Source organism: Seriola aureovittata, chromosome 21 (genome assembly GCF_021018895.1).
Source record: "Seriola aureovittata isolate HTS-2021-v1 ecotype China chromosome 21, ASM2101889v1, whole genome shotgun sequence".
Lineage (NCBI taxonomy): Eukaryota > Metazoa > Chordata > Actinopteri > Carangiformes > Carangidae > Seriola > Seriola aureovittata.
In genome coordinates this window covers 1,255,137-1,273,200 of record NC_079384.1, presented here as the reverse complement: position 1 = coordinate 1,273,200, position 18,064 = coordinate 1,255,137, and the positions used below count along the sequence as shown (strand labels likewise).

General features: G+C 44.1%; 1 protein-coding gene across 1 annotated transcript in view; it reads right to left on the bottom strand.

Moving 5' to 3' along the window:
* Positions 1 to 18,064, bottom strand: part of ca10a (carbonic anhydrase Xa) — a 206,865-nt gene that overhangs the window by 161,530 nt on the left and 27,271 nt on the right. Inside the window, exon 2 of the mRNA XM_056366372.1 lies at positions 16,961 to 17,035. Coding sequence (XP_056222347.1) covers positions 16,961 to 17,035 — 75 coding nt within the window. The remainder of the gene's footprint in view (positions 1 to 16,960; positions 17,036 to 18,064) is intronic.

The window sequence follows — 18,064 nt, the reverse complement described above, 5'->3', positions numbered from 1 at the left end:
TCCTCTTCCTCACTTCACAGGAAGTGAATGGAGTTTTGTTTGTGGCGCTCACGGCGATGAAGAATCACATTTATTTAAAGATTATAGAAACAATATCCACGCTGCCTCCTGCACTCCACCCCCAGTGAACACTTCATCTGTCTGGTCTGCATGCTGCAACAGGTGTACACACACACACACACACACACACACACACACACACACACACACACACACACACACACACACACACACACACACACACACACACACACACACACACACACGCTGCTTGTACCATTAAATCACAGGGCTGACACATAGAGACAAACAACCATTCACACCTATGGGTCTGTTGACCTCAGCTGCATGTGTAAAAGCCAGAGTGCTCTGAGGACAGGTCCTCCTGTAAAGACCGAGCCCACAGGTCGTCTGTCAGCAGCTTGTTATGACATCATAGTAAGGTTTTGTTGCTAGGCGACATCTAGTGGTCGTAGTTATTATGACATGAGCAAAGGGAAAAGTGTCAGTTTCAGGAGACACTCCTGTGGGTCGCATCTGAGGGTTGAAGAAAACAACAGGATCAGGTTCAGGATCAGGATCAGGTTCAGGATCAGCAGCAGCATCAGGTTCAGGATCAGGATCAGGTTCAGGATCAGGATCAGGTCTAGGATCAGGTTCAGGATCAGGATCAGGATCAGGTTCAGGATCAGCAGCAGCATCAGGTTCAGGATCAGAATCAGGATCAGGTTCATGCTCAGGATCAGGTTCATGCTCAGGATCAGGAACAGGTCTAGGATCAGGATCAGGATCAGGTTCAGGTTCATGCTCAGGATCAGGATCAGGATCAGGTTCAGGATCAGGATCAGGATCAGCAGCAGCATCAGGAGCAGGTTCATGCTCAGGTTCATGCTCAGGATCAGGATCAGGTTCAGGATCAGGTTCATGATCAGCATCAGCATCAGCATCAGGTTATTGCTCAGGTTCATGCTCAGGATCAGGTTCAGGATCAGCATCAGGATCAGCATCAGGATCAGGTTCATGCTCAGGATCAGGATCAGGTTCAGGACAGGATCAGGATCAGGTTCAGGATCCTGGTCTGGTTTAATACAGAACAGGTTCAAAGGGACTTGGGGTATTTAACATAAACCACCATCTTTGCAGAGTGTGGGTGAGAGCCGCCCCCTCCTGCTCCACTGCCATAATAAATGCTGTGCTTAATAAATTCACAACATGTCGCCTCTGAACATAATAATCCAGCCGGAGATTAGGACCGCTGTTACAGAGGAAAATAATTTCTGGGAGACAGTGTTTCTGTGTGTTCCTTTAGTGAGTAGAGATAACGCATCATCAACAAACACAAACTGAGGGCTCAGACAGAGTGAAGTCTGTCCTCTGCAGACGTGACCGTTACAATGGCAACGAGATAGCAACCGACTTTGTTACTGGTTGGCATCTGAATTCATGTGAAAGAGGACAAACACTGGAGCCCACAGCTGCAGGACGTGACTGTGCACAGTAAGAAGTAGTGGAGCGTAATGTGTTCAAGCACCGAGGCAGTTTTTCTTTGTTTGTAGTAATTTGTGTGAACTACCCTGATGTTGAACTGCCTGAACCCCAGGCCCAAACTCGTGCCCGGGTGCTCGGCCCGAGTCCGGCCCACATACTTGTACAGACTGTTTATTACTGACAGCTGGAACATTTTCTGCGTGTGCAGACGTGGAGGTGGCATCTCACAATCATGCCGTATATGGGCCAGATTCGGGCCGTGGAACCGGGTTGATACTGGGCCAGAAGAGAACAAGCATGTGGCCCAAGTGCAATTAAGAGTTGCCAATTAACCTGCACGTCTTTGAACTGTGGCAGGACCCTGCAGGCGCAGGGGGAAAACATGCAGGTCTGCCTCGAGTAGTTTCTTTGTGCCAGATAATTTCATCTCATTATTCCTTACTTTACTTTTAAAGGTTGAAAAATCAAAGCTACAGTCTGATTACAAGCTTTTATAATTCAATCCACCAATCACAGCTTTTAAAAGAGCGGCTGGTTTTTCTGTCCGACCACGCCGAGTCTGACAGCCGCAGTAATTGAGTCATTTCCTTCGGACGCCGCTCCGTGATTGATTGACTTGGACTGGCACAATTGCTCGCTTGTATATAATGTCATAATCTCAGCTGCCTCACATCGCCATTGATTCACACGCTCATTGCTATGCAGGCAGCTCGCTGAGTTTAGAAGTTTATAGCGAGGAAAAGTGCATGAAAGATGGTGTGAAAACTTTGCAGTGAAGGCTGCAGTGGAGCTAAGAGGAGTAATCTGTCTTGCCATGCATGAGCAGCACCATTAATTCTGTTCAAGTCAACATCCTATAAATGAGTTACTTTACACAACTGGTGAGTCAAGGTTTAGGTGGCAGATCACAGCGGTTCTGCTTTTTTTTTAATGATCTTTGAGAGAAAACACTGGCATCAACATAATGAAATATTCATTAGCAAGGAGCGATTTGGTGGATTAAAGACGGTGGATGAGTCCCAGTAAATGTATCTAAATTGAAAATGATTTCTTTGGTTGATTTGATTTTGGCGTCGAGTGCCTCGTGCCAGTGATGTAATTTCTCAATCAGACGGAGTGGGGAAGAGGTTACTCCAAAGTGCAGGTTGAGTAAAAGGCTTTCACACTGCATCTAGACGGGAGTGTACACACCTCATCCTTCCTCGCTCGCTCTGACACACACTTTACACCTCTCTTTCATCACCATTTTACTGCAATCCCCGGGAGATTGAACACAATGTCATTCCACGTATGGTAAAACATTAAAAAAAAAAAAATCACTTCTGGGCTCGAGTGATGAAAGGAAAGCCAGAGATGAGGGCAAATGAATAGTTATGTCATTATCTGCCTATTTCACTCAGCCCCCGCTGCGAATTCCACGTTGCTAATTCATCTTTGTGTCCTTGCTCAGATCCGCGGAGCAGATTTGGTTATCAGCGGGGGGTCACCCACCTCGGAGGCACTCCTTCCTCATTAAAGCCCGGTCCAGTGAGGAATCCTATCGGCACTGGGGTTGAACTGCATCAGAGTCCCGCTGAGGAGCTTTGTTTAAACAGCGTCGCGCTGTATTACCCAACTTAATGGAGACTCCATCCCTGGCACACACCCTCAGCGGGCTCATGTATTTACACGGGGGTATCTCCTCCTCAATGTCAGGCATAGGGCAACGCATGAGGAGGAGATGAGGAGAAAACGGGACCCAAAAGTGAGAAAATTGTGCCTCTGAATGTGGGTGAAGAGCTCGTTTATTTGGTTGTTAGCGCAGTTAAATGAAGTGTTAGAATGAGGGTTTGCGGGATTATGAAGGTTTTCAAAAGCAGATTTGTATAGAAAATGGGCCTCGAGTTCGTCACACAGGGATGTTTTAAAATCTGATAATTCAGTTTTACTTCTTTTATGACGCCGACTCGTGCGTGATGTCAACAACCTGCTCCGGATACTGAAGGTGGAAAACACCAACCTGAAGTTAGCAGGGCAAGAAAAGTGGAGGTGTGATGATTTGATGACTGAAGTAGGTCACATCAAACAGCAGGGGGTGTCAGCACAAAACTCCCACTAGTCCAGATGTTCAGGTCACCCCTGCTGCGCTAACAGACCTTCAGCAGCAGAAAGGCTCTTTATGATTTAGAGACGTTGCAGGTGAAAAGACTTCAGGACATGCAGTGGTCACAAACATCCAGTGACCGCCTTTCCTGCTCAGGATTCAAATGACCACAAACAAGGGATGCATGTGCGCTCATCACACAACGACCACATTCGATCCTGACTTCAGTAACTATGTCAGAGTGAGCATCTTCAGGTGAGGGTAGATTCTCCAGGTAAATGTGGGACTCTCAGTCCAATACTAGAAGATTAAAATAAAAAAAAATTAAAAAATTCAGATTATCAAAAATATCAGGTGGGTCAGATATTATTTCTTCTGGGCCAGTTTTGGCCCGTGACCTACAGCGACTACACATGGAAATATTGTCAATGAAATGCTGTTAAAATGACGTCTGCAAAAACTTTTCCTCCGCATTTCAACAAAGGTTAAACACCAGAACACTACAGGTTAGGGGGCGGAGTCAGACACTGCCAAGATGGCGTCGGTGGAGCAGCTCACTCTGAGCTTCAGAAACCTGTGGGTGACGTCAAAGACGCTGCGTCCGTCTTTATTTACTGCGTTTACTGTCTGTGGTCACCGTACTGACAGGGAAAATATCAATACTCCTGTTACGTGTTGATGAAGGAGCTACTTCCACTCACTGATGAAGAGTTTGAGATATAATTGAAAGCCCCAGAAAAAGCAAGTAAGAGCACTTTGAGTTAAGATCATTGCCAAATTTGATCTACTTTTAAAGCACATGTCCAGACTTCTTTTTTTAAAGTCAAATCCCAAAATAAAAGTTTGGTTCACAGCGACTTCAGCCCACTCTTCTTCTTCTCTGCTCCCTGAGACAGTCGACAGCTACACCAGTTAGTTTGTGTGTTTGACCACCATTGATCTGTCTGCATTTGAAGCCATCCATGTCTGCCAGTGCACTCTGCATAATGTCTTCAGACACCCTCTCTCTCTCTCTCTCTCTCTCTGCCAGCCGCCTCACACTTACTATGCAAGCTGCTATTCTGCCTCCATAAGCAAAACAGAGAACGCAGAGAGCCCGAGGAAGCATCTTAATCTTTACATCTCTCCGAGCTCAGCAGGCACCACAACACAAACCTTTGATATAATACTCGGCTTTTGCATTCTGCTGACATTCCTCTGCAGATCCTCGAAGACAAGAAGAAGTTTTATCAATACCGAGTCACTCCGCCGTGATTGTTTTATTCACCTGCCCGTGGCTGCCGGTTCGGTTACCGCCGGAAAATCTCAAAACAATATTAATCTGAAAACGTGACACGTGTTTAATTTTCTCCTCACATTAAGAAACAGCTGATAAATGAGGGAGCAGAGATGAATCATAAAGCACCTTGTGGCATCTGTAAAGCAATCTGTCCCCAGCATTGTGCGCCATTTGTTTCCCTCTGGGGGCGTATGTAAGGAGTTTAACACAACACGATTTACCAAGGCAATGTAAATCAAAGGAAAGACTGGAGTACAAGCATCAGCAACTTACTGTACTGTAGGTACACAGCTGCTGCTGCTGCACACACACACACACACACAAACACACACACACACACACACACACACACACACACACACACATCGTATGCTAATTCTCCTAAATGCCACTCTGAGAAGCTAAACACACAACGCAGTGGCTGACGGAGAAGCACATAACCTAAAACAAACAGGACGAGGCGGGGCAGATGAAATCATGTGTTTCCCTCTGTAATCGTCTTTGTCGTGCGCCAGACTCCAGACGACCACAGATTATTTGATTTCTATCACAATCTGTAATCCCCTCAGTACACAATATCAGTATCAATGAAAGGAAACGCTGTTTGGCGAAGACATGCGAGCGTGCCATCGCCGGATCCTCTCTACGATACGACACCGCAGAGGATACACGGACACGGTTAGCCTGCCAAATGCTAATGGGCACAGCTAACACTTTATGATACGATGAATAACAAGCAGCCCGTACACATATTCATCAGTGTTGGAGCCACATCTGCATATTTGACCACCATCTTTCACAAACCTGAACCCGCAGCTTCAATCTGCATAAACAGAACCACAAAAACTTTAATCACACAGTCGCCGTCAGGATCCTGTGGAGAAACGGAGACCGGGAGATGCTACACTGACTTCATCTGAAGCGTTTTATCAATTCATCAAGAATTCATCTGTGACAGATTTATTATTAAATCGTTTCTGTCAATTTCTGAGAAAAAAATGCCACAAAATTCCTCCAGGTGCAGCTTCTCAAAGGGCTCGTCTTCGCTGCTTTTCTTTGTCCTCTGTGATAATTGTGCCGGAAATTCCTCAGATGTCAGATCATTCACACGTCTCAGGTAGAGGTGTGAAAGGAGAAAAAGAAGAGCGGTACAGTAACACCACATCAATCTTCTGAAGACGTGGGATTCATATTCTTATAGGCACAAGTTCACACTTCACGAAGGTTAAAATGAACCAGTTCACCTTCATTTCTTCTTGTTTTTTATTCCTTTTTAGTAGAACCTCCTTCATCCATCCATCCATCCATCCATCCATCCATCCTCAAATCACTGCCACTTCTCAAACTACATGCGTGACTGTTGACTACGACAGAGAGAGGATTATGTGAGTGTATGTGGAGGAACTCTGCGGCTGGAGCTTCGCGGTCTGACTCGTTCTCGATCATTCCTTGAGATCAACATTCTACGGTGGCCCTGAGGGCTCGACGCACGGCATCGTAATAAAGCGAATAAACAAACATGCTGCAAATTTCAGTGCTACAGAACAACAGGAAACAGTGATGGACCTGAGTGGGACGCATGTGCATGGATGTGATATAATGAATCCATCCCTGTGAAACTCATTCATGCTTTTAACTTCAAAAGTCATGAAGCCTTGAACAACAAGTGCGTCCCCTGGAAACACTTGTGTGGTGTTCTGAGTGTTTGCAGCTCATGTGTTGACAAATTGAAGAAGATGTTTTCTGAATTTGTTTGGGATTTTTTCTCTCTGCGGTGCGTTGAGCTCTCAGGGCCGTATTATCCGTAAGACCTCGGTTTCCTCGACTACGGAGGATAAAAGTGTCCCCCCCCCCCATCCGACACCATGACAAACAAGAGTCCTGGAGGTGTTGTCCTCAGACTGCGGTCCTGAGAGTCCTTTATCTGCAGAGCTGCATGATACTGAAGAGATGTGGCGCTGTCGGAGGCGACGTCGTACTGTGACAAGCAGGAAGTGCAAGAGACCAAGAAGGCGTGTCACAGGTTCGTCTGGATTAGTGATAGAGAGCGAGGGAGTGCGAAGAGAAAGTTTTTCTGAAGTGGGTGGAGGACGGGGGGCGGGGGACGGGGACGGGGGACGGCGCCTCTGTGATTGACAGCCGGCCACAGATTCACAGTGACCTGTGGAGCTGGAGGATTTGAAGCAGGTGAGGAGAGTGTCTCCACCCGTCGTCACGGGGTCACCATGACGACTGGGACTTTTATTTTTTCATTTTTCAATTTCTTCCTGCGACTCTTTAAGAAAACCCACCGCCCTGCGTCCAACCTTCAACTCTATTTATCCCCCCCCACTCTCTTTCTCTTAACCTCCACTCGGCTGCCTCCGCTTTCATCTCCTCGCTTGGTCGTACGTGGACTTGACTTCTCTCCTCACCCCCCCCCCCCTCACCACCCCCCCGCCTCCCCTGTTCTCTCATCTCCTTTCTTTCATCTTCTCTCTCCTCCTCTCTCAGTCTGACTCTGCCTCTCACTGACATCCTGCTTTATGTCCTTACTGCTTTTCTCTCCTTCACTTTCCTTCTTCACTTTCCTCATTGTACCTTATTTTTTTACCTCATCTTTCTTCTTCACCTCTTTTATTTTCCTTCTCCTGTTTTCTTTCCTCTTTCTGTGTTTCCTTTCCTCCTCTCCCCTCTTAACCTGTTTCATTCCCTTCCCTCTCCTTCCTCCATGTTTCCTTTCCTCTCTTAACCCGTTTCCTTTCCTCCTCTCCTTTCCATCTGTTTCCTTCCCTCCTCTCGTGTCTCCTCTCGTCTGTCAGTCAGTGGAGGGTAAATAAAGGGAAGGTTATGAGGGCCATCCTGTCTGAACCCCATCCATCACGCTGCCACTTAATACCCACAGCTGTCACTGTGTGTACACAAGTGTGTGTTTCTGTGTCCTGTGTGTGTGTGTGTTGATCCCATTCAGACTGCTACAGTGTGTGTGTGTGTGTGTGTGTGTGTAGGATTTTCCAAATATCACATTAGAAATTGACAGAAGGTTACCAGAAATGTAAATACTGCCCTAACAGCAGCCCGGCATGTTTTCCTCCTTTCTGCTCAAATTGTTGGGAGTTATTTTCCACTGTGTGTGTGTGTGTGTGTGTGTGTGTGTGTGTGTGTGTGTGTGTGTGTGTATGTGTGTGTGTGTGTGTGTGTGTGTGGAGGCCTGCTGAGCAGCTTGTGCGTTCCTCCACTCCTCTCTGACAGTGAGCTGTAGCATCACACAGGGTTTTTTAAATAAATTTTCTTTTTTGAATGTGAACTCCATCACACACACACACACACACACACACACACACACACACCACTTTCCCAGAACGGGGAGAGACATTTAAATTAATTAGAAATGAATAAGATAAACAAAAACAAATAAATAGATTTTTTATATGCATATTGTTTTAATAAACTTGCATAAATAAATGAAATATATATTTCTAACATATTGATAAGCTCTCAACATGTTATACCCTACAAATATCCCGTGATAGGTGCCTTATATGGAAAGATCATGTTGTTATAGGGACATATGTGTGATATATGACACTGCAGTGACTCATGTTGTTGGTGAAGCTGATTCAGCTCACAGCGGAGGAGGCGCTTTGTGCTGCCGTTAGCTCGTATTGGTTTTTTTTTTTTTTAAAGTATATTTTTTTGGGCTTTTATTTGATAGCACACAGTAGAGAGACAGGAAATGGGGGGGCAGAGAGAGGGGGAATGACATGCAGTAAAGGGCCGTCCGATGCGGGACTCGAACCGGGGCCGACTGCAGGGGGACTGCCGTTAGCTTGTATTGTGTTAACGTGTTACTTTGCTCATATGAATGAGAGCAGGTTAAGTTAGTGTGTATAATGCAGAGAGCTAATGTGGACAGCTTCTGTTCATCACAGTTAACACACTAACAGAGCACGAAGCCCAACGCCTTTCTTTCATGGTCGTTAACTCGTTATATTTACTCTAATTGACTTTAATTTGTGTATGTTTTACGTCTGCGCTCTTTCATGGGCCCATGGTGACTGTTACAGTTCAGGCTGCAGGACAGTCACACACCTGGATCACTGTTTGGTCTGAAACAATATTCATCAAGCTGAACGAACAGCCTGAAATAACAACATATAATGACCCACAGGTTCCTTTTAAACAGGAAGTAAACGTAGTAGACGTGTGTGAGCGCAGTGGTTGGAGGAAATGAGAGAGATGGATGGAGCCACAGTATCCTGAAAGATTCTCCTCTTTTTCCCACATTTTTTAAATCATGAGGAGCTGAACTGATCCATCGTGTTTCCTGTTCCATTTGTGGAAACTTCGACACGACACCACGAGGAGAAGGATGATGGGATGGAGGACGGGATGGTACCACCGTGTGCTCAAGTGGAAAAATAGTGCAGCAGCATATCAGCGCAGGAGGTAATATTTCACCATGATAGGTAGGAGATTTTCCTCCTGCAACTGTTGTCTCCACCGGGGCCGAATCTGTTTAGTTAGATACTGGAGAGCCATCAAACAGCCTCTGGTGTGCAGTGTTGGCTGTCAGAAGCCATCTCCCTGCACCGCGAACGCACCGCTCCCACCACGGAGAGGCTTCCCCTCATCAGACCCCCCCCCCCACGCTCCTGCAGCAGCAGCCCCCGCTACACTTCAGACTCTTATTTCCACCCGCGGCACAGAGGGCTGGCTCGGGTACACTCAACCACGAGCTGCCAACGCGCTGTTAGATTTCCATTTTCTACCCATAAACACGCTGACGTGCGCGGGCCCCCGCCGGCGGTGTCTGTGCTCTTTTAATTGGTTTACGATCAGCGATTGTCACTTGAAGAAGAGCTCGCTACCTGCCAGACATATACAAAGTACCTGCCAATTAGCCTCCTCCATTGACTCAGAGAGCGGCTTAGCTGGAGTAGTCAGTCAAAAAAAAAAAACATTTAAGGGGATTTTTCACAACACTGCTTTTTGGACTTTGCTACTAGTGGCTAAAATTCTATAATTGCTCGGTTCTTGTCTCAGTGGGATGTGGAGAAAAAAAAAAGTTAATCAGCTCACAAGCCTGCTAGAAAACTGCAGCAGCTTGTTTGATTGCTGGGAACAAGAGTGGTTATCAAACAAGAGAGTGAGGAGGGGAAAACACAGGATTATATTAAAACTCTGGTGATGAGAAGCTGTGACAAAACGCTCCGACGGCGGCGGAGGGGCCTCGGAAAAAAAACCCCCGCATCAGATGTAGAGATGCGTGATAAGGTCTGATGATTAGATAGGACGCTCGCACAGTCGAGATCAAGAGCTGTCCTCCATGCTTTGTTAACAGCCACAAAACACACACACACACACACACACACAACAATGATCCTAACTAGAGCACCGCAGCACATCACTCAACAGGTTTTATCCCATTTAAATCAGCAGAGTGGCTCCAAACTCTTTCACTTTTTAAAGGGTCACTTCACTCAATTCACAGAGAAACACGTTGTTCTCCTCACTCATCAAGGTGTTTGTTACCATGGAGATACTGTACATTTCCATTTAATGGTTTCAATCTGTTGCTATATATGTGTTTTGTGCAATTTTGATTTCATTCATATAAATATATTGCCCACAACTACAAAGACAACAATCCACACGTGGCAGCTTGAAGAGGGAACACTGCAACAAAACCATTGGAAAATATAATAGAATAAATAAGCTGCCATATCGAATCATATCAAAGTCACACTGTGGCAGGAACAAAGCAGGAGCAGGTTGATATGATGTTATTGAATAAAAGCAGTGGACAACACGGGGGGCAGTCAGGATGTGACTGTAACACTGGAGCTGCTGTTTTTCTATTATAATGAGAATAATTTAGATTTCTGGAAACATTTCAACTCCACATTCATTCAGATTTAGATTAAATCTCTTCTAATAATTCCCCCTGTTCATACAGGGGGACAAAAGCTGAAGTGAAATCTATTTCCTTCTCTCGTGTTGTAGCGGAGGCAGATAAAGGATCTCATGGGATCATACATTCATACTATATATATATATATATATATATGTCTGTCATACATTTGTTCCTCTGTGTGGCCATAATCCTGCTGCAAGTTACCAGTTAAAGTGATGTAATGGGGCATCACTGCAGAGTCTGGAGCTGTAGGGCTTTTCCCTGTTCGCCTCCACCCAGGGCTGGAGACACGACTGTGGAGGATGATGAGGGGGAGGATGGAGAGAGGAAGGAACTAGGATACGCTTACGGTGTCACGATGAAATCGCACTGGATCAAACATAGATTTTCTGGTATTAAATGCAGCATTAAACCACAGAGGCAGCAGTTCAGTGTTGTGATGCATCTGCAAAATGTTGCCGATACAGATCAATGGATCCTGGATCTCCAGGACAGATACCGATCCATTTAATAAATACACGGATCAGACTAAATCCTGATTCTGACCAACATTTAATGAACTTCTTTGTGGACTTTGCAGTTAAGAAGTTTATCTGATGCAGCAAAAATAATGCACCTCATTTTTTATTTGTTTGTGTTTTTATTGAATTTCATTGATATGTATTTATTCTGTAATAAATTAGAGATGGTGGACAGCCAGTGTCACATGATTTATTTATTTAAACAGAGACTGACCTGCACCAATTAATAAAAGGAAGTACTTTCATTACGATTCAAACTAATTATGTTCTCCAAAACAATAATGATCTTCAGTGCTGGTGACATTGTTATATAACTCTGGAGCTTTACAGTGGCAGCTTATTAGCCGCCTTCACTTTTACATATACACACACACATATATATATATATATATATATATATATATATATATATATATATTTGACATCCACACAATGTCTTTGTGTATTTGCATTGCTATGTTAATTAAAGTTCAGCTGAATTATACAATCACACACCAGACACAAAGGAAGGGGTGCATAAATTGAATAAATCACACATATTCTGTGAGCTTCCATTAATTACAGTAAAATTTGCAAACTAATATACCAGCAGTGGAATAAACGTTTCAGTCAGACGTGTTTGCACTGTAAAAAAAAAAAAAAAAAAGAAGAAGAAAAGACACAACAGAGTGAAACTGATGACAAGCTGCAAACCCTCTATCCCTGACTGAAACTACTGAACATTAAAAGTGCTGTATGCAACTTTTCTCTGCAACTGAATGTGGATTCTTCCTGTGAGTGGGTGCTGGTGCTGCTGCTGCTGCTGCTGCTGCTGGTGGTGGTGCTGCTGGTGGTGGTGCTGCTGCTTCAGCCATTGTTGCATTTACAAGAGGTAAAGGTTAGTCGTATTACAAGACGTGACGGTCCAGGGCTAACTGGTTAGCATGCTAATGTCAGTAGTTTTATCTTTCATTTCCATTATTTTCTTTTCTTGCTGTCCATGATTCTCTAACTGTAAAAGTGAATCAGCACCATGTTGCATAATCATCCATAATTAACCCTCTGAGGCTCATTAAGACTTCTGTTTTTTCATACCTTTGTGTTTTGATTTTGATTTTTAAAGGTTTCACCAAAATGCTGCACAGATTCAGAACCAGCCTCAGCTCAGTAAATGTGTCACTCACTAAAGACTTCAGTATAACAGAGGATTGAAGAACATCAAACAAAAAGTGACCTGACCTTTATTTTGTAGATAAAATCTACAAACTGTAATAACAAAAGAAAACTGCATCCTCTGTGTGTTGATGAAGCCATGACGCTGTCCGTGGTGCTGAAGTAACAAAAGCCTCGTCTGATATTAAATTGTCTCTAAAGCAAATATTAAAAGCTCTCAGTCATTTTAAGAGACGTATTGTGGCAACGTTCAGAGCGACCTCAGTTTCCTGAAGTGCTGGAGAGGCCGTTGTTAGAGTTAAATTTTGCTCTGCGATATTTGATTTCCACTACTAAGAGTACGCGTTGGAATGTGTACGGGCGCCGTGTCGCTGCTTCAAGTCCCTTACATCACCTTTAAGACACGGCTGAGAAAGAGCAAAGCTCTTGAGAGAGATCAGAAAGGATGAGCAAAACTCCAGAGGTCAGCTGCAGTAACACACACCTGGGAATGTGATTACATTTGCTTTAAGTGCAAATGCTCTAAGCCGACCTCTGCTGAGGAGAATTAGAGTGACGTGTCATTTCCATTTCAATTTCTACAATATTACTTTGGCTGCTAATCAAACGCACGAGTCTTGTTCCCATTTAACAGATGACAGAATATTCAAACTGTAGATTGTACAGATGTCTCCTGAGCTGTTACACTAATAATCTCACCATATGAAATGACCAGGGAGTAGAGAGGTGTTACTTTAAAAGTGAGCGAATGTTGTAATACTCTTTTGGGCCTCCGTGTGGATTAAAATCACCTCTCATTGTCCAGACAGACGAAATCCAATAAGAGAATATGTTCCATCAACATTATTTCTCTGTGCGTTATTAAACTGAGCTTCATTTGCAGTGAAAATCCTTCCTGTCTCTGTCATGTCCCAGCGCCATGAAATCCTGCCGGCTGCAGAACAAGGTAACTAGGGTTGGGAATTCTCTGCACGGCCATGGGAGGATCATTGATAGTGTTTAACTGCTCCAGCTGTTGTACGGTGGTTAGTAAAGCAAGTGTGCCATGGAGAACGGCAAGAACAGATAGCTGAGATATAAACGGAGCAGCAAACCGCCGAGCGCTTGGCGCCAGAGGGAAGGACAAACAGGCACTTATTTATGTATGCCCGGACATGCCGGGGAGGCTGTAGTGTTTGCTTTGTGAAGCAGATGCTTTTTTACGTAGGGTGGACAAACCGCAGCAACACACCACCTCGCTGTGCTACACTGCATCAGTGCTTTTATTCCCTGAAGCCCCATCCCTAACCACAGCCTTCACCACAACATGCCAACTCTAATCCTCCGCCCGAATACAAACTTAGAAGATTAACTTCAAATGTTTGTGTCAGAAAATATTTTACCAAGCCTGATTCACAAAACCCAGCGGACATTGCAGAGCTCTGATTGAATACAGAAGCTAATGTCAAAACACTGGCTCCACAAACACTGGGATTATTGTAGCGCAGACAGAGTATCACTCTCACCAGTAAGGCATGACCTTAGAGTGATGTGATCAGTTTCCTGCATGACCACTCCCTCCCTGACCTTGCATGTGAAATTGCACAGCTGTGTGAAGAGGTTTGCAGGTTTTACTGATTTACAGGTAATAAAGTCAATTTTTGGACCAAGTCTATATTTGGATTAGTTGTGATACTGCTCACGTTAGAATGATGTAACTATATTAGTTTCAGCTAAGTCCACACTACTACATTTTTGTTTTAAAACGTCCACACGACTCAGAGACTATGATGTGTTCGAGCATCAAAAACAGAAACTTTTGGAAATGCAGCTGGATTTGTTTTAGTTTGAAAACCCTGGGGTTGTGTTTTATTTTGAAAAGTGGTCAAAGCCACATGAATAACAAAATACAAGTGTTACTGACCTTGTTGTCTTTGCTGGCAGCTGTTGTTCAGTTAAATCCTGCATTAGTTACAACAGAGGAGACAATCTGCTTCCTGTTGACACTGGCTCGCACATGCCCAGTGTACGTGAATGGTCATGTATGTGTGTGTTTTCAGGTGCGTTACTCCGGAGATCGTTTTGAGTGTGGACGTAGTTCTAGGTAAAATGTGAGACATTTCATTTATGCTAATTTCAAACCTCCACACTGCTACAGCTAGGTAAACAATGGCTGACAGGGGTGGGGATGGTTGCTACATCATATGACAAGACACTTTCTCCTACAACTCTTCTTCAGCAGCCAAGTCAGTGGGTGAGAAGATCTGGGGGGGGGCACATACTTAAATCTTTAAGTTTTAAAGTATCAGGAACAGCTCATTATTGTGGATCACAGTCATTGTTAAAGAGCTTTAAAAGTCGGTGGTGAGTTCTTTATGATCTCACAGGAAGACGGTGAAGCGTTTACACACATGCAATAAACTTATTTGTGGTGTGATCTGGATTCAGGGGCAGGTTAAAGCAATGGAACTCCTTGTATTTAACATCACTTATTGAATTCTGCAATATAGTTGGAGAAGTTGGAAACATTGCTATTTGTCTTAGACAAATAAGGGGACTTTGTCTCAAAGTTTGAGAGCTCTATCACAAATATTTGGTGAGTTATAGGCGCTGAGACACAAAATATTAAAACCATTCCCGTCTCCCCCACTGAAGGAAATACAAGATGGACACCAGCTACACTGGTTCTACAGTGTCTTCATGAGGATTATGAAAATGGGTGATCATTTAAATTGGCATTAAGGCTTAAATGAGAGTTGTGTTTGCTGTAATTGAAAGGTCTCTGGGTTAATGCTCTTGTTGCTGCAGCCCTACGGCCATTTCTGGAATATGATTTTCAACATGAGGCAGGGTCACCATGCTTCCTCTTCCTCATTGTTTGTCTATTTGTCCAGTGCCTTCTGCTAAGGCCTTCACTTCACATGTACAATAAATGAGAAAATTCAATTACATATATGTTGTCCAGTCAAAGTAACTGAGAAGCAGCAGATTTCCCTGTTTCCATCAGTGGCTGATTTATCTGTACAAGCTGAATCCCTTCTTGACTTACCCGCCGGTTTGAACCGCGTCACCAGACAAGAGTGTTTAGAAAGAGAACACAGTGGGTTCAGTTAGTGACTAGAATGGCTCTCAGTAGAGCTCGTACTTGCATCAAGGCCAAACAATCCCGCCAAAGATAAATCAGATTTTACACATCAAGATTCAAACATTATTGACAAAAATGTCGAAAAGAAAAATCCGCTCCTTTAACCAGATCTGCACCAAAATTTGTCGACTACCCCCACAGGCCACGCCCCCACCCCTCTAACAACTGGTGCAAATGGCCTCAGTACTTTTTTTGTTTAATCCTTTTAACAAACAAACAAACAAACAAAAAACCCAACACAGCTGAAAACATAAGCAAACCTCCACTCCCTTACTTCCTGCTTCGTTACATCACTTCCTGCCTTTGCACTGAACATTGCCAATGAACATAAACACTGATGTGCAGATTTGTCCAATATGAACGTGATACCTCGGGATACTAGGCTGGACTGTCACACTGAATATGCAAGCTGTGGTTAAAGTGGGCTGAAACAATCTGGAACGATCCACCATCTTTGATTGATAAATAAACAGATCTGACTGGCAGAAATAGAAACAAGAACCGATTGGTTTCATACGTAATAATGTCGAGTCAGTTAAATTACTTCTTACTCCACATATTTGTCAGCTGTGTCTAAACTAGATGGACAATTATAGAATTATAAAATAATTTAATTGTAATTATGAGAGACGTACTTGTTTTTCTCTCTGAGGCCATTGAGCTCAAATTGGTGTTAAGTCGTAAATGTGGTATTTAATGGTTTAATGTGGTCTGTCTTGTCACTTCCTGGTAAAATTAAGGAAATAATAATAATAAAAAAAACTAAAAAGAAAGAGTAAGAAGCAGCAACACACACACACACACACACACACACACACACACACACACAACTCGGCTCTAACCTTTACTTCTCTCTGCCACTTGATTCTTTTACCAGATGAAATCTCCTCGCTCACCTTCAACGTTAAACTGAAGTCAGCCTTGATGTTTGCAGGAGTGAGCGAGCACAAAATGTCCTCTATTGTGAATTTTCCTCACAGTTCACTCAGAGGTGTGTGTTTGTATGTCCTCATAAGGATAGATATTCCATACACACACACACACACACACACACACACACACACCTGCAGCTTTATCAAAAGCTCCTCAGCTCAGCAGAAAAACACAATCTCGGGAAAGTAATTGGCCTGACATGCAGATACACAACAAGATGGAGAAGGTGGAGGGAACAGTGAGCCGCCGTCAGTCAAAACAGTGGAGAAAGTGTCGGCTGTGTGGGAAGGGGCGAAGAGGTCTGGGGCTGAATTTGAAAATAAAACTATCGCCAGTGGCAAGGTGGCCCGATGTTATCTTAAACAAGAAATCGTCTCAGTCTCCAGGATCAAGCACACACTGTATTTAAAGTGTACGCAGCAAAATGAGTCTTCTGTGGGAAACTTCCACGCATCAAAGCGCCGCGTACTGTCTCGAGGCTTACCTGGAACAAAGCTCCCCTGCACCACCTCCTTGTACGCCCACCATCCTTCGTGAATTTTCGGCGGATTCGGCTGTGCTGTGAGGTGAGGAACAGAAACACAGAAACAGGGACATCAATCACTTAGATCTGGAATTCAGACAAGAAAGAAAAGGAAAAAAAAAAAACACACAGTCCTGCCATGTTTAGACGCTCTCCAACTGATACACCACGTTTTTTTCTCTTTTCCCACCCTCATCATTTAACGGCGCCCCATTCAACCTTCTCAGCGAGAGGCCTCGGCAAATAGAGGGTCCAGCTGAACACACACACACACACACACACACACACACACACACACACACACACACACACACACACACACACACACACACACACACACACACACACACACACACACACACACACACACACACACACACACACACACACACACACGCACTTCCTTGCAATGTGATGACTGTCGAGGCATTAGTAGAGAAATGCCTTGTTGTGTGAGCTGTGGAAGAAATAAGTGTCGGATTAGAGGAAGGTGATACAGTATAATTGAGGTGATGAAGTAAAGGTCTCGGTACAAAGAGGGCGTTGTGATCCAGAATCTGAACCTTTAGGATATTACTTTTTACACCTATCCTTTTTTTTCTGTTCATTCATCAAAGTCACACTATTGCAGGAATAAAGCAAGAGCAGCTCCTCCAGTGTAAAGGTCTGTGTCCATGTGTAGTGTGATTATAGATCAGCTCTAGCTTCTATATTAATACTGTGAAAGTATCAAAGCCTCAGTCCACAGAGAAATGCACACAGCCTGTATTCAGAAACTGAGCCTTAAAACCAGCCGTCAGGACTTCTGGAACTTTGTGATGTCACAACAAAGCAGTCACCAAGCCCCGCCCACCTGGACCCACCATCCAAACCTTGCAGGATTTGGTTTCTCTGAGTGTTTTTACCTGAAATCTGCTATATTTTTATTGGATCACTCAGAAAACAGTCAGCCAATCAGAAGAGAGGCTCAGAGCCTCCTCTCTTCTGATTGGCTCACCGACCTGTTGTTACTAGAGCTCCAGAGAGAAGCCTGAGAGAGGAGATGTAAAACTACACTGAGATGGT